We start from the raw sequence: 22,065 nt of genomic DNA, 5'->3' as shown, positions 1-22,065 counted from the left end.
CAATTTCATGTTCTAGACAGGAAGAAAACAGCTGCGTCATTGTGACTGACGACGGCTATTTAATGAATGTGTTTTATTTTATTTTCAAACAGTTCGGAGATTCCCGTAAAACACGTGACTACATTTTGAGGTGACGTCAGGGGTTACGCGCAGCTCCTGACCCACTCCTCCGATCTGCAGCGCTCGCCATTCCTGTGCGCAACCTTATTTCGGCGGCTACTTTATCAATAAATATATGTGTTGATAAGAAATTGGCACGGCCGACGAACTACGGGAGAAAACGGTAAGCGTCTCGGTTGTTTATGAGTAAACACGTTGTTTTTTTATAGAATGATTGCTGAGGGGAATGACTCGTTATAAAACAAGCGACACAGGCGACGGCGGTGTGCTTCCCACTGGGTTGGTTAGCAACACATAACGGGGTTGGCTGTCAATGAGTTATCAAGCTATTTAGCAAAATAGAATGTGATACCTAACAAATTTGCCGGGAGCATGAACTATTATGCGGATGTTAGTATTGACACAACGTTTCAAACTGGCAATTGGGAATCTATGTCTTTGTTCTTGTCTAAACCGAGCGCATAGCTAGCGTCGGTCCGTCCCTGGGTGGCTGGGGGCTGCGGGGTGCGGTATGGGGCGCTCAATATCACTCATCACAAGACCCATGTCTTTTGCCAAATGTATTTGTGCATCCATTTTCTTTCTCAGTCGCTGTTGTTTGTGTTTTGAACTATACCGAGCTGGATAGTGCGGTTAACCAGTGCAGATATTTCTCACCGCAGAGGCCTAGCAGGTGTGCTAGAATGGACGGGTACGTGGTTAGGCAACAGTTTATTATGGGGCCTTTATTTGTGTGCTATTCAGAAAAGTGTTGCAGTTGAACTGACCACTGCAAATGTAGTTTCACCCTCACTTAATTACAATTTTTTGTTGTCCGTTTAGGTAAACACTAAAGCATGATTTAAATTCAATCCCCTAATTCAACAAGTAAGACACATTCAAATAATAACTAAAAATTCATATCATTTTATTGTATCATATAGGGCTATACTTTATCTATAAATAAATGTCATACATTTATGAACATGATATAATAATAGTTATAAGTCACTTGGTTTGTTTACAATATATCACAATGTGAGTGTAGTGCCCCCCCCCAAAAGAAATGCAAAAGACTGCATAGTGTAATCCAATCAATCTGGCTCTGCTATACTGATATATTCTTCACTAATGAATTGGAAGATCTCTCTACTAGACTGAATGTTATGGCTGTCAACGAGCTGAAACCAATGTGGATACAGGACATACCCTAGTAACCAAGCCATGGTCATCCTGTATCTTTGTACTGTGCACTGTGGTAAGGGGATCCTAGCTAACTTGTTTTTGTGGCCGCCTTTGGGCTGGGACGGGTTGTCTCGTCGGTGTGACATGGCTGCTGGCCTGCCAGCCTGTCGTCTGGGTTCTGCCAGACTGCCGCAGTCGCTGACAAAATACAGTTTAGAGCGCCATGTTCTAAGGCCCCATGTAAAGATTGTTCCAATCCTATGACTAGAGATGCCCTCAGTATCCATTTTATATTGTATACATATCGGATTATTTAATAATCACATGGAGTGTGTTATGTTATTTCACATTTTACCTATGTTGCTGATACAGAGTCTGTGAATCAGTTTGTGCTTTGTAATAAACTAAGGTGGCATATGACGGAAGTCTTTAGGGCAGAGCAGAGATGCCTCTTCTGCTTACATGTTGTGTAGAAGGCTCAGCCAGAAGGAGCAGAAATAGACAATATTTGCATTCAAAACAAGGAGTTGGGGATTGGCCACTAGCCAAATAAGAGCTCTAGTTTCCTGTGACATTAGAATAACAACAACGCAGCCTTAAAACCACCTTGACCTTTCACTACAGTCTTGTATAAAGGCATCAATGTTTTTAGCAATGGATTCAAATCAGCTCACATCCAGCTCTTCAAATCTAGTGAGTAAACAGATACAGATGACACATGCTGTTGTTTCGGGTCGTCTTGTCTAGTGATTGCTTTCCCAAGCCACAGCCAAGGAGTTTTTGGTTACAGTTCCTTCTGAGGCAGTATCTAATATGCAGACACTGGCGATAGCTCAAATGCCTGTTTTGATATTGTTTCTTATAAAGCCTATTTGTTTTGTCCCATAAAGCAGCAAAGAGACTTTCTGGAACATTATCATTATTATTATTATTATTAAATATCTATTAAAATAATTTTGTGTATAAGCCATTATTGGGATAAATATTGCCTACTCAAAACATCTTTCAATCGCAGCCAGTGCCACATATTTAAGATAATCATCCATCTAGGCCCCATAACTTGTTAATTATCTGTATTGTACTGGCCTTATTTTGCATTATGGCTCTCTGGCTAGATCTTTCCTTTTAGCCTAATTCCAACAAGTGACTGGCAGTTATATTTATCAATCTTTCTCAGGCAATGGTGACATTGATGTGTTTCTACTACAGAAGTGAAACCACTGCCAAATCTGTGGTATCAACCATGAGATGTATTTTCTTTTTTAACAGGGACTCTGATAAAGTATGCATGTCTATTTTATATGATTGGTATTAGCATATGTTATAGTATCCACTGACTATGTGCTCACTGTATTCAGATGAAAAATAAATGTCTGTTGTCAAAATATCAGGAGGCTCAGCTTTTGCGATTTATCTCATGAATCTTCTGTGGTTCACATGGTTTTAAAGTCACATGATTTACTCATAGGGTTAGGGTTAATCAGCCCCTCTCAGGGGCTGATGCACAGACGGGTGCATATGGGAAATAGACAAAAAAGTCTGCCTGCATGCTGACTGTAGTAGATAAGTCTAGGCCTTGATAGAGAAGTGATCAACTTACTTCAAGTCTCTTTTTTTTTTTCTTTTCACTGATGCAATAGCATCATAAAAGGTTAGATATCATTAGGCTACAGCCGGTAGAAACATTTATTTCACCTAGAAACCTTTACAAAGGGAGAATTAGCAAGAATTGTGGTCTTCTGAAGTCTGCCGCTGACATCATTTTGCATTTGTAGCTTCTGTTCCCCTTTTCTCAGCACACTGAGACACTTGGGCTCCCTGGACTTTAAACACTTTAGACATTTCCCACATCTTGAAATGTATAAAAGAATATCCAGACCGATCCTTTGATGGAGAAATATATGCTCTGCTCTGGACAAACAGCATGTGCAGAATGCCTCCTTGTTAAACTATTGATGCCAGGATAGCAGGAAGGGGTTTGGCTTCTAAGATGATCTTTCTAATGTTTTGTAGAACCAACAGAATAAAGCATAAATGCTGCTGACTATTCGGGACTAGTGTTGTTGTACTGGCCAGTTTTCACCCATAGCTGTTCTGTCATAGTGATTTCCATGGTAGAGATGGTTTACTAGAGACCTATTTTGGATCCGTTTACCCATCGCAGATTTAGAGGATTGTTACATAATCATTACTTTCATTCAGTGTGACCTACTAAAGCAGAGCATGAGAGAGGTAAAAGTGCTATTTCTGTAGTGACATAATCATCCTTTGTATGGCCGTTTTCTGCACTTTAGCCTGTTGATTGAGCACCCATCCATGCTGATAAATGTTCATATCACTGGGCAAACCACCATATACCAGTCATTCTGTTTACTTCAGCTCTTCACTTCAGTGATTCATATGTAGTGGTTCGCTCTCCTTCTCTACCACCTGTACCAACTGTATCAAAACATGAATGTGCATCTGTGACGTGACCCATTTCTGAAGCACTTTGAAGCCTCACGTGTGGCTGTGTGTTCTCCACCATTTTACCAGATAAGGAAGTTCATTGGGAGCCTTATGTATCCAAATATAAAACTCATTTACATTTCAACGTGCACAGCTGGTTCCTGGTTCTGATTTTTAGAAAGAAGAAACCTGTTGGCTGTGCAGAAGTGAGCGCTCGTGGGAATTTTTTTGTAAGCGGCCAAGTGATCTTATGACCGTAGCACTAGACAAACGAGGCAAATCAATAATGAATTTGGTTACCTAAGCACTATCTGCACACATAGCAAACTGTCAGCTGGTAGGTGCTTGAAGAAAAAACATTCCCTGGATACTGGCACGGTTAACCCAGTTAATTTAGTTTTTTTTTTTTACTACAATGTCCTGTAGTGCTTGTCATAGAGGGTTACTATTTGTATAAGTGGAAGATGAGATACTAGCCCTTCAGTAGGGCCTGTTTGGTGGTAAAATGTATGAGTGTGGCAACCCACCTTGGGGAGTGAACCGCCTTGCTCCAATCAGGACCCGATTTAACCGGGCAAAAGCCAAAAAGGCACGTTTATTGCAAAATCAAAAGTACAAAGATAACCAAAATCTGGGAGGAATTGACGGTCCCGTCATCCAGAAGGCCCGGTCTCTCCACATGTGAGCCCCATGGCTGGGAGAGCCCTGAATGAGTGGAGAAGCAGGCTATTTAAGCCCTGCTTCTCCACCTGTTCCTCAGGTGCTCTGCATCTGCCTAATTGGCAAGGCCGGGTTGCCACAAAAGGAAATCCATTTCCTCTTAATTGGATTAATTTCATTTTTAGCTGTGTAAATGTGAGCTTGAAGTATCTGAAGATCTTGGTTGTTTATTATTGTTATTTATTACATTTGAAGTAGAGAAAGCCTCTGTTTGGTTATTTTGGTTATCCAATAGATGGTTATTTACTTAGTAATCTTATTTAGTAATAAAACAGTTTAGTAACAAATCAGTAACGGCTGTATATGGTTTCTTCTAATTTGCCCTAAAAATGTATTTTGAAATCCTTACAATGCAGCCAAATCGCACGGTGTGGAGAGAATGGCAGTTTTGTAACAAAGAATAAAAAGTGAATAATCCCCCACCTCTGCCCTATTTTTCCTTGTTCACATAGATAACCAGCCCGAGCCGAGTTAGCATACCACTGCATCATGTCCCAGGATAAGAGTGGCTACCCCGGCATGGGGGAGACCAACCCACTCCATAACGACGTCTACGGGCCCACCCAGCCTGCCTTTGGCATGCCCCCTCCCAATTACAACCAGGCACCTATCGGAGCTTTTCCTCCCACCGCTGGGCCGCTTGGATACCCACAGGCCGTCCAGGGGCAGCCTGGCTACCCACAGGCTGGCTACGGGCAGCCTGGCTACCCACAGGCTGGCTACGGGCAGCCTGGCTACGGGCAGCCTGGCTACCCACAGGCTGGCTACGGGCCGCAAGGTTATCCACAGCCAGGCCCTGGTTTTGTCCCAGATGCCCAGGCTCCCTACGCAGATGGCCCTGCCCTGCCGTACCAGAACGGCCCCCAGCAGGGTGGTAAGTAGACGGACGGTCCTTAGGTGTACTTGTCGACAATTTGGTTGAGTTGTAAGTCTTTCTATTTTAGATTACAGGTCTTTTTCTTGAAAATATCTCCTGAAACAAGGCAATGGAAAGAAAAGGGTGTGTGTGTGTGTGTGTGTGTGTGTGTGTGTGTGTGTGTGTGTGTGTGTGTGTATGTGTATGTGTATGTGTGTGTGTGTGTGTGTGTGGGGGGGGGGGGTAATTCTCTATTTTGTACATTTTTGGTTTATCTGTTTGCCTATCCACCTTAGTCAGCGACCATTCTATTTCCCATGATTCATAGTGGCCCGCCGGTTTTCCATTTCCGGTTGAGGGCTGTTTACATAGCGGCTAACACATTTGCATCACTAGCTATCTTGAAGGCTACGGCGATAGTTTTAAAAGTTATATATTACGTTAGGTCAAAATGGTCGGCGGCGCGCATTGTTTAGCCTGGAATAAGGTGGATTGTTTTTTCTCTTTTTCTTCAGGACCAACGGGAGTCCCTGTTTACGGGGATGTGCCCCCATCTTACTATGACAATGAAGACTTCACCAACTCTGGCTTTGAGGACAAGACCATCCGTCAGGCTTTCATCCGCAAGGTAGGAAAACTATGGCCATTCATCTCCTAATCACGAGCCCCAAGCCAATTCCCTCTCCAAGTGATCACTTGTGGTTACTTACTTACATGCTGCCTTTCTTAAATCATGCACATGCAAATGCAATGACTGAAAATTTAGGGCTTTTTTGTTTCCCGAACCTGCATGGTGTCACGTAATCCTGATCGTTCCCTCTGTCTCAATCTCTACCAGGTCTTTATGGTCCTCACTGTGCAGCTGACGGTCACATTCTCCTTTGTGGCCGTATTTACCTTCGTCGACGAAGCCAAGCTGTTCGTTCGCCAAAACCCATGGACGTACTATGCGTCGTATGCCGTTTTCGTCGTGTCACTCATCGTGCTCAGCTGCTGCGGAGACTTCCGCCGCAAGCACCCCTGGAACTTGGTTGCGCTGGTAGGTCCCCGACTCTGTGGAAACCTGTGGCTTTGTTAGAACATGGTTCTTAACGAAATTGCTGATTTAAATATAGCATAAAAAAGTATTGTCCTATTGCTTTAAACCTCCGATACAGGTCTATATAGTTTTTCATAAAGAACTTTAGAAAGTGTTTTGTTACTGACATTCTCCATCCCTTTCTCAGTCCATCTTGACCCTTAGCCTGTCATACATGGTGGGCATGATCGCAAGCTTCTACAACACGGACACCGTCATCATGGCTGTGGGCATCACTACTGTGGTCTGCTTCACGGTTGTCGTCTTCTCACTGCAGGTCAGTAGACTAAAGGCCATGTAAAGATAGGATCCAAAGCGACAAGGTATAATAGTTCTGTTCATTAAAAGGGTAATGTATGTTTAACAGTTTAATGTTAAAAGTTGTGTGTGATTTTATATGCAACACAACTAGCAGCAGCTGCAGAGAAACAGAAGCTCCAAATCATACGATGTATATACACAGACTCATTCAGTCACACACACTTGTGAATTTGCATCTGTTGGTAGTAAGCTTTGCTTCCTGATCCGGGTTAACTGTAAACTAAAGACTGTTTTCTGTTTTTCTCTCTCTACTCCGTTCTACATTTCCTCACCACAGAGCAAGTATGACTTCACATCCTGCCGCGGCGTGCTCTTTGTCTGCCTGATAGTTCTGCTGGTCTTCTCCTTCCTCTGCATCTTCATTCGCAACAGGATCCTTGACATCGTCTATGCCTCCTTGGGGGCCCTTCTGTTCACCTGCGTGAGTGCCTTCCTCATTTATGGTGCTGTGTTAACCACAATGCTTCACTGTGTTTCAACGGACCTGGAACCCTAATACAATGTCATTTCATGTCTATGATTATTTATGTTTTTTTTTTTTACTGTTTTTAACGTAACTTTTTCTGCTGCAGTTCCTGGCTGTGGACACCCAGCTTCTTCTAGGTAATAAGAAGATGGCCCTGAGTCCAGAGGAGTACATTTTTGCAGCCCTCAACCTTTACACAGACATCATCAACATCTTCCTCTACATCTTGGCTATCGTGGGACGCTCCCGTGATTGAGGGCGCCCCATTAGTGGGAATGTCTCAAGGAAGTGGGAAAGTGGGTTTCCGCAACAGTGAATGATGCTATTATGCCCAATCTCTTTAACACCTGTTTGTTATGTTCTGTTGGTTTTTCTCCACATTTATTTTCACTCATTGAAGCTGATATATTGGGCTGAAGCAGCCTTTTATGAATGCAGATGTAAAAGCACTATTACCTGACAAAAGTAACAGGCCACTATGATACCTGCTTTTACCACTAGCTGTCTCCTGTTTTACTAATACAGATAGGGAACTCACACACACACACACACACACACACACACACACACACACACACACACACACACACACACACACACCGTATATGTGTGTGTGTGTGTGTGTATATATAATGTGTGTGTGTGTGTGTCACTGCAGTTGGACAGAATCCCATGCAGACTAGCCTTGACTGGAAAGGAGCTATTGCTAAAGATACATCCTCCCAAATGAATCCTGTTAAGGTAGAGTTACTGCATGGCAATGTTAAACACATCTGAAGTTGTGTTCCGATGGTCTCGGAACTCCCGGGACTTGCCTTTCCTAGTCTGCTTGTTAGGTAGCTGTAAATAGTCCAACTGTGTAATTATATGATGCCAATGTCCCTATCATGGTTTTCTGCTGAATGAGTCTCAAGGCTTATGGTGCTTGGCAGCTTGCATTCTGAGACCGCAACTTGTCTTCACCTAGTAAAGAGACAGAACTCTTCAGGAAGTTAATGGATGAAGTTTAGTTTTTGATGTCTTCACACACACACACACACACACACATTTTTGTCACAGTACACATGTCCTTCCAGAGAAGAGAAGTGTGTCGCTTGAAAGTTCATTCCTTTAAATATAATTAGACTAGGCTGTTTTTATAAATTATTTTTAATATATTGTTTGCTCTTCCTTGCTAACTTATTTGGTGTTGAATTGTATAGTAAAATGGAGTGCTGTATTTTTCCCTTTCAAGTAATGTGAAATATTGGAAGTATTGATATTAATACCAGCCTAGTGCAGCTATAGGTCACTTGTCAATCCAAAAACCTAATATGAAGGATGTTGAGGTAGTCTAAGGATATGTTGGAATAACTCTTCCATCTATTTATTGAGATAGAAGAACAAGATATTCACTGAAGAATAACCTAAGCAAAAGGAAACTAATTGCCCAATTTTGAAGAGTTTGTTTCTACCAATGTCATTTTAAGACCTGTGGAGTTAAGCATGTTAATACTTAAAATGTTTAATTTCTCAAAAATTGAATGGCTAATAGATATTGATAATTGAGAATAAGTATGCTTAATTCATAACATGAATGGTATAATAAAGATTTATTTTAAAAAGTCTTGGGTTTTTTCTAGCTGTTGCATGAACCTTTCATCATATTTGCATGTGCTGATGCACATTTCTGATTATTTTGGAAGGGGAACAGTGTTGGAGAATTATTGCTGAGAGGCCTGTTTATTTTTAACCTGTGTTTCCAATCGTATGTATATACAACTTCTTAGTGCTTTGACGTGTATAGTACTTTGGAGCTTTGTAGGGTCTGTATATTTGCAATGAAACAAATTGTATTCCTCTACAATGCTGTTTGCTTTACATTAAAAGACAAACAATTATACGTGTAATGTATGCTCTTTTTGGTTTTCTTTTTATTCTGAAACTTTAGAAGATATGTACATGTGCATCTGTGTCTTTGCGACAGCCTTTTTAACAGGTCTATTATGGTGGATAATTAATAAATTAATCACAGGATGCACAATTATTTTTCGTTATTTTAAGAAATAAAGAAATAAATAACTTAAATACATTTGTGCCTTTTACACGATTGCCTAACGTCTATAAGCATGCCTTAGGAACAAGTTACTTAGTATTCGGGTGTGCAGTGGCCATTAGAACCGTCATCACCTGAAAGGTGACGTCACGGCGTAGTTCTTTGGCGCCAGCTGACCCCTCACGTGACCCGAGCATCTTTTAGGGCTGAGTTTTTAAATTATGTTTACCGTTTAAAGATTTCAAAGACACCCTCTGTCCCGAAGCTCGTTTCTTCGATATACGCTGCGATAACTAATATATTTGGTAAATACGACCTTATATTATTGTAAACGTACGATAAATATTTGAATACGTAACATAATTGTTACTAGATAACTTAAATAATAACGTCGTCGTTTTGTCCTGCATGTAATTAGCATTACGCCCCCCCCCACACACCCAAGTGAATTGATTGATACCGTCCATTTTCCTTTGTTGTATTTAGTTTACGAAGAAAGCAGAGATATGGAAGTACCCGAATTGGAACAGCTGATGGTCAAGCTAAGAAAACATCAAGAGGGTATGGCAGAGGCCCCTGGCCTTGGTATTAAACTAGGCAATAATACACATTATACAATACAGCAAGACATGCTCGTTCAACTTTATCCTAATTTTTAGCTTGTGCACCTGTATCGGATATTAACGAAAACTCATCGTTTGTTTATGAATCAACCACGTCTCTTAACAATCCAAGTGATAAAGTAGACGATCTAACGATGGTACACGTTACTAGGGTTATAAAGGGGCGGGACTTTCAGTCACATGGCTTTAGCGGCATGAGGCGAGAGAGAGAGAGGGTGGGACTTCCGAAAGATCTATATCCGCCTGAGTTTTTTCTGACATTGCTTTTGGAAATTCTTCTAAACAAATCTCCATATTCATTCTCCTTGTCGTTGTTCAGTATCCCGTCCGGTTCTATTTCTTCTCCCTCCGGTGACTCTTTACGTGTGTACACAGCGCATAGGAAGCAGGAGAACGGAAATAGCGTTGGGGTAGACCGGGAAAACGCTACAATTCATGACCCTCTCTCAGCCTAGATGCGTCATCCTCGCCAGTGTCCTTTCCAGGGGTTTGTCATATCTTCTCCCGTATGCTTTACAAATACACACAGATGTGCGTATCATTTCGGCCAAAGTTAACATCCAGCAATTATACATGACTACAATCAGTATAATTTTAACCTCGTTACCATGGTTATTTTAAGGCAGGGCGCAGCCAACCAATGCCCAACGACACTTTTTCCTCGCAAAGCCTTTTGGGTAATGTTTGCGAATATCTAAAAGTAATTCATCAATCATTCCAGTAATATTCATTCCACAGTCGTATGTTATGTTTTGCATTGCATTTAAACTGCATATTTCAATGTATTATTATTTTTTATTTATTAAATAGTCGCACCATGATGTAGATAGTGCTGCCAGATGGACAATTGAGTTCTGAGCTCGTTGCTTCAGTATCATTGGTGAGGTACATCCTTACCTGTTTTTCTCTTCAAGAGAATTACAGAATATGATGAGCGGAGAGCTAATGAGATATGATTATGTCTCCATCCTGGTAGGGCGCAACAACCCTCCAGGACCGTTCTGATTTGATCAGTGTTGAAAGTTAAAATCTGGTGATCTGATGCAGGGATTTTCTTTGTCTAAGCAGATAAACTTGCCCTTCACGGAGAAGTCACTCAAGCCCTCTCAGTTCATGACGCCTTGTTGGAAGAACTGGCAAATTGTGAGAAACGTCACCTTGAGAGCTTCTGACATTGCTTATATATATATATATCAAATGAGCCACTGTTAAAGATTGCATTTATTTACTTTACAGTACAAACTGAAGCTAACCAGCTCAAGGCTACGCACCAAGACAAAAAAGGTGTTCCGTATGCATAGCAAGTCCTTTCCCGAATATATTCAATGCGTATTTTGTGAATATAGGCTCCTCTTAATTCCTGCATATTTATGAACACCCGAAATAAAAAAAAGTGTATTAGTAATTGTTTGGTAATCATGTTCTGTCAAAGAGTCATGCAGGGTTCTGCAGTTCCAATGCAGAGAGTCAGAGCAGGAATCAACTAGGTGAGATTGGCAGCAGTCTTCGGAAATTGAAGAAATAATGAGTGTGTACATTCGGCCAAAAGACCCAACTCATAGATTGTGTGTTTATGATATGAGACGCTAGAGGGCAGTAAATTACAGAAACATGTAGCCACGTAGGGCACAATTTATAAAATAGTAAAGTATGGTAGAATCTTAATTCCATTTGGTCGTGTCCCGGTAAACAATATTTCTACATGTGTGGTTATTATGTCTAGATTATTTTATAGAATTGTCTAGATAAAAAAAAATATATATTTTTTATACTCTGCCCATAGACAATAACATTTATGTCAGATTAATATAAACGTTATGCTGACTCCTTGGTGCATAGCATGCTTGAATAACCCTCCATACACAATACGATACTAATGTGTGAAGTGTCTGTTTGCAGACAATTGCAGCTCAACAGGCAGAACGAGGAGACGTTAGAACAGTACAGATGCCAGATCCAGGAATTCAAATTGAAGCACAGAAAGCTGCGGTAACTAGAGCACGTTATTTGTGATTGCAGTAGTCTCTTATCGCTTAACTCTCTTATCACTGAAGATAGTTGGGGCTATTCTGTCTCATCCCGCTTGAGCCGTTGAACTTATGTTGACTTTCACTGTCCAGTAAAACGTATTATAACCTCTTTTTTAAAAAACTGTTTGTTTATAAAGGCCAGTAAAGTAAACAGTTTGTAAGCCGAAACTTGTCAGGTACAAAACTGTTTACCTTACTGAGCTTTATAAACAAACTGTTTTTAAAATACATATCAGTAGGCCGAATGAACCTCTTTATTATAGCCTCCCAACCTGTAACCAGTGTTTATTGTTATATTTATAATTGTACACGTTTTCCTCATGCAGGATGTCGTTTGAAAACCAACTCCAACAACTCATAGAGCAGCATAAAAATCTACTCACTATATTTGTAGGTTCACTGTATCACCTAACCCTAACAGAGATATTACAGAAATATTTTGTATTACACTCCTAAGCTACATCCTTCCTCCCCAGACCCCAGAGAGACTTCCATCGGAAATAGAAAGCGCTGAGAATTCAAAATGCCAGTTATTAGCCACTGGTAAGTATCGTATATTGTGTGTATGTCATTGGGTGCTCTTTGGTTAAGGTCTATTCCATCTAATTTGTGCATTAATAGATTTTGCTCTATACTTTTAGAAATTCTTAAGGTGGCACAGTTAAATATCCTAGAAGAGGAAGTCTTCTAGGTAAAGGGGAAAAGGCGGCCAGGAGGAGTGAGCTCAAATTATATACAGAAAATAATTAGACACGTTAGTAATTGTTATCCTCAATTGTACTTAGAGTGAGCGGTTATTTGTTAACTAAAGGGTCTTGTTATAAACCACTCCTTATTTTAAATTGGATTCTGTATGCATGTTTATGAACAAGGAATTGTATCCACATTGAATAGCTGCTTCATTCATACTGTGATCATTACATTATTGTTACATTTGTTGGTTCCAGTACATACGTTTGCAAAAAAAACCATAACTTAATATCAATGTAATATTGTGAAATTAAATAAATGGTTTGGAATTGATTGAATATAATTAGGAATGTTTCATGCTTCGTTAAAGGCTTCCTCCAGCAAATGCCTTTGTAATTGTTTGGCCATTTTGCCCTATGTGGCACTATGAACTAGGCAGATTAGTTCTGTCAACAGTGGGGATGTGTCATTAGGGAGGGGTATCTTATCTGTTATACGCTGAGAGAATATCGGATCATGATGAATCATTGTCCCTTGAGCTTTGAGTACAACTCATTAATTATATTATATAACAACAGGATCCATTCTGACTTCTTAGTTCATACCATTTTGTACTTGTACTTTTGTACTGTACATTTTGTAACATTTTGTACTTTTGTACCTTTATTTATTATATACCTTCATTTCTGGAAAAATCTAGTTCTGAACCTAATGAGCAGGTAATATTAGATATGGGCCAGATCACTCAGAGATGTATGTACTTCATGCAGGATTCTTCCCATTCGGTTGAGTGTAGAAAAATCATCAAGCCCAAATCATCATCGTTGACAGACATCAGCACCAAGACCTCCCTACTCCTACGTTAATCTCACATATGTTGAGCTGTGACCAGTGTGCGAAACACCCAGTGTGAAATGAATCGGGTTGGAATTAATAATTCCAAATGGGTCCAGGTATGTTGTAGCGCCAGGCCTGGACAGAGATATCCTCACATCTCACCAGAGCTCTTGAACCAGATTTGATTGAGTTCACTCAATGAGTCTAATTGGGGCTGCCTCCTACTTTCACTGAGGCCAAATCCCCATTATGTTCATAAAATTCAGAGACACTAGTGAGCCTCAGAGGAATAATCAAATATGCAGTTTATAAAGTCTCTTGATCACTTGTTATTTCAAGAGTGAAATACCTCAAAACAAAAACTCACGTTGGCAACTTTGAACCACTCCAAAAGCATATATATTGAATTAGATTACAACTTTATTGTCTTATTTATATTGAGGACAATACACACCATGCATGTCTACTTTATAAACAGTGTCTTTGTTTGGATTATAACAATCATATGGTCAGATTGGAAACCTGGAGAGTTGTTGCGCTCAGCCAGGAAGGAGATATAATCATAACTCACAAGCATCATGTTCTGAAGTTCTCTCTTTGAGAACATGTAAGGATCCACCTCACCAATAAAACCATCCTACTAGTGTCAGAAGAAATTTGTCTGTTACGTAGGACTACCTAGGTCATGGTGTGTGCGAAAGTGTGCGAAATACCCTGCGCGCGCGCATGTCCAAAAAAAAAGCATGTGCGCAGGTCCAAAAAAAAAACATCCATGCGCAGGTCAATTTTTATTTTATATATATATTTTTATAATTTTTTTTAATATATATATTTTTAAATATAATTTATATATATATATATATTTTTTTATTTTTTTTTGTCAATCAGATGCTTATTAGTTTTCTGGGGAACAGTCAGCCTCCTATCAACTGTATCAATCATTAAAATAAAGTCCTCATCTTCAATCATTGGGACTGATAATCCTGTGTGTACAATGCATTTTGCTCTGGCGTCCTCCTTGGTCTGTTGTTGTTCTGGGCCCATCCTTGTCGGAGGCCTTCTGTACCTGTGAGGTAGAATGGAGGGGGGTCCGATTTTTCTGTCTCTCATCCACTCCCGTCTCTCACTCAAACATACGCGCAGACACAGCTCCAAGTTGTCTCTACTATATTTCTGCTCCTTTCTCCCGTCATAAGAACATTAGGCCTACTGTATGTAACCGTGGCTGTTGCGTGGCTTTCCCACTAAGATAGCTTTCTTTATAAAACATGTCACAGAAACCACGGTGAATCCTGTGTTTCTGTGCCCCGCTGTGGTGTCGACAGCACAGAGCTCCGGTACCATTACAGGACAGCGGTGATTTCTTTCAGCTTGTATCGTATTCCAATTTTAGCGAAAACACACATAACATTAGCTTGAAAGAAAAAAACTGTTTAAGTATGCTTATTTTTGCGTGGATTTCGGGATGACTCGTCTGCCAATGACTTCAAGTTGGTTATGTTTTAACCGGTGATTGTTGCGCCAAACTGTTTACAAAGTGACACTTGCTTGCGAAAGTTTGGCGCACATGGCTAATTTGCATACGCGCACAGGACTGGCTGGCTCTGCTTGGCAAAAAATAGAACATATTTGTGAATAAATGTTGGGGGGGGGGGGGGGGGGGGTAATGATTGTGCTAATGATTGTGAGGTTTCATATGAATCCTTTTGGCAAAGGAACCACAATGGCAAATGGATTGATGAGTTCACTATAAATTGTGTGTTTACTACATGGTGACTGAGAAACAGAACAGACTTTATAACATAAGTAACTAATGATATATCACCATAAACTCAAACGCATTTTTTTTTCAAAAAGCATTTTACAAAACATTATAAATCCACATGGGTCCAGGACCAGGTAGGTTGTTGTGCCAGGCCTGGAAGGATATATCACCACATCTCACAAGAGCTCTTGAACCAGGTTTGATTGGGTTCACTCAATGAGTCTACTTGTTCACAAACAGCAGTTGATAAAGTCTCTCAGTCACTTGGTATTTCCACAAATAAAAACCTCAAAACAAAAACTCACATTGGTCATTTTTAACCACATCAATTAATAATCTTGCAAATTCACTGTCTCTTGTTTCTAATGAGGACATTGCACAACTAACATGTAGGTTATATAACGCCCAATACACATTACCTTTTCTTCACATTCCTGATGTCAGAATGGAACCCGGGAAAGTTTTTGCGCTCTGCCGGGTAGGAGATATAATCAGATCTCATAACTTACCCATTCATCATATTCTGAAGTTCTATATTAGAGAACAACAGGTAAGGATACACCTCACTAATGATACTTCACTACTGTTCTCACAAGAAATCTGTCAGTTATGTAGCACTACCTAGGTCATGGTGGTACCTTAGGTCGACGATGAGGATTTGGCTTTTATGACTTTCCGATTTTTTTTTAAATTTATAAACCGCTTTTATAAATAGTCCCTCATTCAATGTTTCACATTTCTGCACAGTATGTGAATGCCCACAGAAAGGTCAATTTTAATGTTATTTACCTAAACTGGTCTAACAAAAACAACAAACAGTTACACAAGTTAACTGGTTTAAATATTTAACATACTCCAAGACTAAATTGAATGCCAGGAATCATTGTATTTGTTTTGTGAGTGATTCTGGCCCAGAATGAGGATTGTTCCAATGTGCCATACAAACATATTTAATAGAGAATTATTTTTTGTTTAACACATAGCAAAGTCAGAACGGAAACCTGGAGAGTTGTTGCGCTCAGCCAGGTATAAGATATAATCATATCTCATAAGATCTCCAATCATCATGTTCTGAAGTCCTCTCTTTGAGAACAACAGGTAAGGATACACCTCACTAATGACACCATCCTACTGTTGACAGAACATAAGTGTCTGTTACGTAGGACTACCTAGGTCATGGTGCTACCTCAGGTCGACGATGATTTGCCTTCATTACTTAATTGTTAAATTAAATGTGAGATATGAGATGTCTTTAACCTCAGCTAATGATTGTGAGGTTTCATATGAATCATTTTGGCAAAGGAACCACAATGGCAAATGGATTGATGAGTTCACTATAAATTGTGTGTTTACTACATGGTGACTGAGAAACAGAACAGTCTGGATATAACAGAAGTAACTAAAGATATATCACCATAAACTCAAGAAGCTTTTTACAAAACTATTATGAATCCAAACGTGTCCTGGTAGGTTGTTGTGCCAGGCCTGGAAGGAGATATCACCACATCTCACGAGAGCTCTTGAACCAGGTTTGATTGAGTTCGCTCAATGAGTCTACTTGTTCACAAACAGCAGTTGATAAAGTCTCTCAGTCACTTGGTATTTCCACAAATAAAAACCTCAAAACAAAAACTCACATTGGTCATTTTTAACCACATCAATTAATAATCTTGCAAATTCACTGTCTCTTGTTTCTAATGAGGACATTCCACAACTAACATGTAGGTTATATAACGGCCAATACATATTGCCATTTCTTCACATTCCTGACGTCAGAATGGAACCCTGGAAAGTTGTTGCGCTCTGCCGGGTAGGAGATACAATCATATCTCATAACTTACCCAATCATCATATTCTGAAGTTCTCTATTAGAGAACAACAGGTAAGGATACACCTCACTAATGATATTTCACTACTGTTCTCACAAGAAATCTGTCAGTTATGTAGCACTACCTAGGTCATGGTGGTACCTTAGGTCGACGATGAGGATTTGGCTTTTATGACTTTCTGATTATTTTTTTAATTTATAAACCGCTTTTATAAATAGTCCCTCATTCAATGTTTCACATTTCTGCACAGTATGTGAATGCCCACAGAAAGGTCAATTTTAATGTTATTTACCTAAACTAGTCCAACAAAAACAACAAACAGTTACACAAGTTAACTGGTTTAAATATTTAACATACTCCAATACTAAATTGAATGCCAATTTAGGCATTCAATTTAGTATACAAACATATACTAACATATTTAGACGTTTTAACAGAGACAATTGTTTTTTGTTTAACACATTTACAAAGTCAGAACGGAAACCTGGAGAGTTGTTGCGCTCAGCCAGGAATGAGATATAATCATATCTCATAAGATCTCCAATCATCATGTTCTGAAGTCCTCTCTTTGAGAACAACAGGTAAGGATACACCTCACTAATGACACCATCCTACTGTTGACAGAACATAAGTGTCTGTTACGTAGGACTACCTAGGTCATGGTGCTACCTCAGGTCGACGATGATTTGCCTTCATTACTTAAATGTTAAATTAAATGTGAGATATGAGATGTCTTTAACCTCAGCTAATGATTGTGAGGTTTCATATGAATACTTTTGGCAAAGGAACCACAATGGCAAATGGATTGATGAGTTCACTATAAATTGTGTGTTTACTACATGGTGACTGAGAAACAGAACAGTCCGGATATAACAGAAGTAACTAAAGATATATCACCATAAACTCAAGAAGCATTTTACAAAACTATTATAAATACAAATGTGTCCTGGTAGGTTATTGCGCCAGGCCTGGAAGGAGATATCACCACATCTCACGAGAGCTCTTGAACCAGGTTTGATTGAGTTCACTCAATGAGTCTACTTGTTCACAAACAGCAGTTGATAAAGTCTCTCAGTCACTTGGTATTTCCACAAATAAAAACCTCAAAACAAAAACTCACATCGGTCATTTTTAACCACATCAATTAATAATCTTGCAAATTCACTGTCTTGTTTCTAATGAGGACATTCCACAACTAACATGTAGGTTATATAACGGCCAATACATATTGCCATTTCTACACATCCCTGACATCAGAATGCTACCCTGGAAAGTTTTTGCGCTCTGCCGGGTAGGAGATACAATCATATCTCATAACTTACCCATTCATCTTATTCTGAAGTTCTCTATTAGAGAACAACAGGTAAGGATACACCTCACTAATGATATTTCGCTACTGTTCTCACAAGAAATCTGTCAGTTATGTAGCACTACCTAGGTCATGGTGGTACCTTAGGTCGACGATGAGGATTTGGCTTTTATGACTTTCTGATTTTTTTTTAAATTTATAAACCGCTTTTATAAATAGTCCCTCATTCAATGTTTCACATTTCTGAACAGTGTGTGAATGCCCACAGAAAGGTCAATTTTAATGTTATTTACCTAAACTGGTCTAACAAAAACAACAAACAGTTACACAAGTTAACTGGTTTAAATATTTAACATACTCCAAGACTAAATTGAATGCCAGGAATCATTGTATTTGTTTTGTGAGTGATTCTGGCCCAGAATGAGGATTGTTCCAATGTGCCATACAAACACATATTTAATAGAGAATTATTTTTTGTTTAACACATAGCAAAGTCAGAAGGGAAACCTGGAGAGTTGTTGCGCTCAGCCAGGTATAAGATATAATCATATCTCATAAAATCTCCAATCATCATGTTCTGAAGTTCTCTCTTTGAGAACAACAGGTAAGGATACACCTCACTAATGACACCTTCCTACTGTTGTCAGAACATAAGTGTCTGTTACGTAGGACTACCTAGGTCATGGTGCTACCTCAAGTCGACGATGATTTGCCTTCATTACTTAAATGTTAAATTAAATGTGAGATATGAGATGTCTTTAACCTCAGCTAATGATTGTGAGGTTTCATATGAATACTTTTGGCAAAGGAACCACAATGGCAAATGGATTGATGAGTTCACTATAAATTGTGTGTTTACTACATGGTGACTGAGAAACAGAACAGTCTGGATATAACAGAAGTAACTAAAGATATATCACCATAAACTCAAGAAGCTTTTTACAAAACTATTATGAATCCAAACGTGTCCTGGTAGGTTGTTGCTCCAGGCCTGGAAGGAGATATCACTACATCTCACGAGAGCTCTTGAACCAGGTTTGATTGAGTTCACTCAATGAGTCTACTTGTTCACAAACAGCAGTTGATAAAGTCTCTCAGTCACTTGGTATTTCCACAAATAAAAACCTCAAAACAAAAACTCACATCGGTCATTTTTAACCACATCAATTAATAATCTTGCAAATTCACTGTCTTGTTTCTAATGAGGACATTCCACAACTAACATGTAGGTTATATAACGGCCAATACATATTGCCATTTCTACACATCCCTGACATCAGAATGCTACCCTGGAAAGTATTTGCGCTCTGCCGGGTAGGAGATACAATCATATCTCATAACTTACCCATTCATCTTATTCTGAAGTTCTATATTAGAGAACAACAGGTAAGGATACACCTCACTAATGATATTTCACTACTGTTCTCACAAGAAATCTGTCAGTTATGTAGCACTACCTAGGTCATGGTGGTACCTTAGGTCGACGATGAGGATTTGGCTTTTATGACTTTCTGATTTTTTTTTTTAATTTATAAACCGCTTTTATAAATAGTCCCTCATTCAATGTTTCACATTTCTGCACAGTATGTGAATGCCCACAGAAAGGTCAATTTTAATGTTATTTACCTAAACTAGTCTAACAAAAACAACAAACAGTTACACAAGTTAACTGGTTTAAATATTTAACATACTCCAAGACTAAATTGAATGCCAGGAATCATTGTATTTGTTTTGTGAGTGATTCTGGCCCAGAATGAGGATTGTTCCAATGTGCCATCAAGGGCCGTACAAACATATTTAGACGATTTAACAGACAATTGTTTTTTGTTTAACACATTTGCAATGTCAGAACGGAAACCTGGAGAGTTGTTGCGCTCAGCCAGGAATGAGATATAATCATATCTCATAAGATCTCCAATCATCATGTTCTGAAGTTCTCTCTTTGAGAACAACAGGTAAGGATACACCTCACTAATGACACCATCCTACTGTTGTCAGAACATAAGTGTCTGTTACATAGGACTACCTAGGTCATGGTGCTACCTCAGGTCGACGATGATTTGGCTTCATTACTTAAATGTTAAATTAAATGTGAGATATGAGATGTCTTTAACCTCAGCTAATGATTGTGAGGTTTCATAAGAATCCTTTTGGCAAAGGAACCACAATGGCAAATGGATTGATGAGTTCACTATAAATTGTGTGTTTACTACATGGTGACTGAGAAACAGAACAGTCTGGATATAACAGAAGTAACTAAAGATATATCACCATAAACTCAAGAAGCATTTTACAAAACTATTATAAATACAAATGTGTCCTGGTAGGTTATTGCGCCAGGCCTGGAAGGAGATATCACTACATCTCACGAGAGCTCTTGAACCAGGTTTGATTGAGTTCACTCGATGAGCCTGCTTGTTCACAAATATGCAGTTGATAAGGTCTCTTGATCTCTTGTTATTTCAAAAATCTAAACTCTCAAAACAAAAACTCCCATTGGCAATTTTTAACCACTCCAAAAGCGTATCAATTATGAAAGAGAACACAACTTTATTGTCTCTATTGGGACAGTACAATGTCAGAATGGAAAACTGTACAGTTGTTGCACTCAGCCAGGAAGGAGATATAATCATATCTCATTGCTCTCCAATCATCATGTTCTGAAGTTCTCGACTAGAGACTGGAGACTGTTGTCAGAACATATGTGTCATGGTGCTACCTTAGGTCAACGATGATGATTTGGCTTTTATGACTCTCTGAAATTTTATTTATTTATAAATCGCTTTTATAAATAGTCCCTCATTCAATATTTCACATTTCTGGACAGTATGTGAATGCCCACAGAAAGGTCCATGTAACTGTTATTTTCCTAAACTAGTCTACCAAAAACAACAAACAGTTACACAAATTAACTGGTTTAAATATTAACAAACTCCAAGAATAAATTGACTGGAATGACAGGAATTAATGTATTTTCATTTGTGAGTGATTCTTGCCCAGATTGAATATTTTGTGCTCATCATGTTCAGAACCAATTTAGTTTTTATTCTGAGGTTTGGATTTATGGAAATAGCAAGCAATGAAGAAACATCTTCAACTGCACATTTGTGAAGAAGCAGAACTACTGAGTGACCTCAATCAAACCTTGTTGAAGGGTACTAGTTGTGAATGGTTTCTATTACAGTGTACGTTTCGTAGCAGAAAATCTAATTAGTAGAATTGGGTACCAATTAATTCTTTTATGTCACAGCCCAATTCCAAATGATGTGTTACTGATAAAGTACACTAGATGGCGGTCTATTAAGAAATGTAACGGTTCTTACAACAGTCCAAAAGGAATCCACCTTTATTCCATGTTGTTAATGCAATAGTGTATATCAATAAAGCCAACTGTAAATAGTTTTCTGTAGGTAAAACAGTTTGAGATTTCCAAAACGTCTAGTTTTGGAAATTTATTTACTTCCTGACTCCAATGGAATTATAAGATTGGGGCTGCCTCCAGCTGTCACTGAGGCCAAATTGAAATCCCTCTTATGTTCATACAGATCTGAGACACTAATGCACCTCAGAGGAATAAACTTTTTAAACACAATCTTATGAGATCTTGAGATCTTTTGAGATATGTTGAACAACAGATATGAGAACAACCATCCACAATCTGATTATGATACTATGAAAGGAACGAGATAGGGACTAGTACTAATAATACATTTTTTGGCATCAGCAAGGTTATGGAGGTCATCAATACTTAACTGATTACAGCAAAAAAACAAA

At 39.1% G+C, this 22,065-nt stretch overlaps 2 protein-coding genes, 9 non-coding genes and 1 pseudogene across 12 annotated transcripts; 3 read left to right on the top strand and 9 right to left on the bottom strand.

Annotated features, from left to right (window-relative positions):
* Positions 1 to 146: 146 nt before the first annotated feature.
* On the top strand, positions 147 to 7,565 carry grinaa (glutamate receptor, ionotropic, N-methyl D-aspartate-associated protein 1a (glutamate binding)). The gene is made up of 7 exons (XM_084484670.1): positions 147 to 283; positions 4,905 to 5,326; positions 5,824 to 5,936; positions 6,147 to 6,347; positions 6,535 to 6,663; positions 6,985 to 7,128; positions 7,280 to 7,565. The coding sequence occupies exons 2-7, from the start codon at positions 4,942 to 4,944 to the stop codon at positions 7,427 to 7,429; spliced, it is 1,122 nt and encodes a 373-aa protein (XP_084340796.1). The 5' UTR covers positions 147 to 283; positions 4,905 to 4,941; the 3' UTR covers positions 7,430 to 7,565.
* A 2,701-nt stretch (positions 7,566 to 10,266) lies between these two features.
* Positions 10,267 to 12,568, top strand: LOC311365589 (uncharacterized protein; the record flags this gene model as incomplete). Its single annotated transcript, XM_084485170.1, is given in 9 exon segments — positions 10,267 to 10,315; positions 10,318 to 10,337; positions 10,900 to 10,974; positions 11,068 to 11,115; positions 11,264 to 11,318; positions 11,718 to 11,820; positions 12,188 to 12,251; positions 12,338 to 12,404; positions 12,503 to 12,568. Coding segments are annotated over 9 exon segments (531 nt in total). The 3' UTR covers positions 12,553 to 12,568.
* LOC311365647 (U8 small nucleolar RNA) lies at positions 10,706 to 10,837 on the top strand. The gene has a single exon (XR_014639475.1). It is a non-coding gene; the product is annotated as a U8 small nucleolar RNA (small nucleolar RNA).
* Positions 12,569 to 13,896: 1,328 nt separating the features above from the next.
* Positions 13,897 to 14,018, bottom strand: LOC311365626 (U8 small nucleolar RNA; annotated as a pseudogene). The gene has a single exon.
* A 1,574-nt stretch (positions 14,019 to 15,592) lies between these two features.
* LOC311365622 (U8 small nucleolar RNA) lies at positions 15,593 to 15,726 on the bottom strand. The gene has a single exon (XR_014639454.1). It is a non-coding gene; the product is annotated as a U8 small nucleolar RNA (small nucleolar RNA).
* A 414-nt stretch (positions 15,727 to 16,140) lies between these two features.
* On the bottom strand, positions 16,141 to 16,274 carry LOC311365621 (U8 small nucleolar RNA). The gene has a single exon (XR_014639453.1). It is a non-coding gene; the product is annotated as a U8 small nucleolar RNA (small nucleolar RNA).
* A 650-nt stretch (positions 16,275 to 16,924) lies between these two features.
* LOC311365623 (U8 small nucleolar RNA) lies at positions 16,925 to 17,058 on the bottom strand. The gene has a single exon (XR_014639455.1). It is a non-coding gene; the product is annotated as a U8 small nucleolar RNA (small nucleolar RNA).
* A 394-nt stretch (positions 17,059 to 17,452) lies between these two features.
* LOC311365618 (U8 small nucleolar RNA) lies at positions 17,453 to 17,586 on the bottom strand. The gene has a single exon (XR_014639450.1). It is a non-coding gene; the product is annotated as a U8 small nucleolar RNA (small nucleolar RNA).
* A 648-nt stretch (positions 17,587 to 18,234) lies between these two features.
* On the bottom strand, positions 18,235 to 18,368 carry LOC311365624 (U8 small nucleolar RNA). The gene has a single exon (XR_014639456.1). It is a non-coding gene; the product is annotated as a U8 small nucleolar RNA (small nucleolar RNA).
* A 416-nt stretch (positions 18,369 to 18,784) lies between these two features.
* On the bottom strand, positions 18,785 to 18,918 carry LOC311365620 (U8 small nucleolar RNA). The gene has a single exon (XR_014639452.1). It is a non-coding gene; the product is annotated as a U8 small nucleolar RNA (small nucleolar RNA).
* Positions 18,919 to 19,566: 648 nt separating this feature from the next.
* On the bottom strand, positions 19,567 to 19,700 carry LOC311365625 (U8 small nucleolar RNA). The gene has a single exon (XR_014639457.1). It is a non-coding gene; the product is annotated as a U8 small nucleolar RNA (small nucleolar RNA).
* Positions 19,701 to 20,135: 435 nt separating this feature from the next.
* LOC311365617 (U8 small nucleolar RNA) lies at positions 20,136 to 20,269 on the bottom strand. The gene has a single exon (XR_014639449.1). It is a non-coding gene; the product is annotated as a U8 small nucleolar RNA (small nucleolar RNA).
* Positions 20,270 to 22,065: the final 1,796 nt, after the last annotated feature.

The sequence above is a fragment of the Micromesistius poutassou genome (assembly GCF_964030765.1).
Source record: "Micromesistius poutassou genome assembly, chromosome: 20".
Lineage (NCBI taxonomy): Eukaryota > Metazoa > Chordata > Actinopteri > Gadiformes > Gadidae > Micromesistius > Micromesistius poutassou.
The sequence above is the reverse complement of the archived record's forward strand: the minus strand, read 5'-3'. Positions and strand labels throughout refer to the sequence as shown.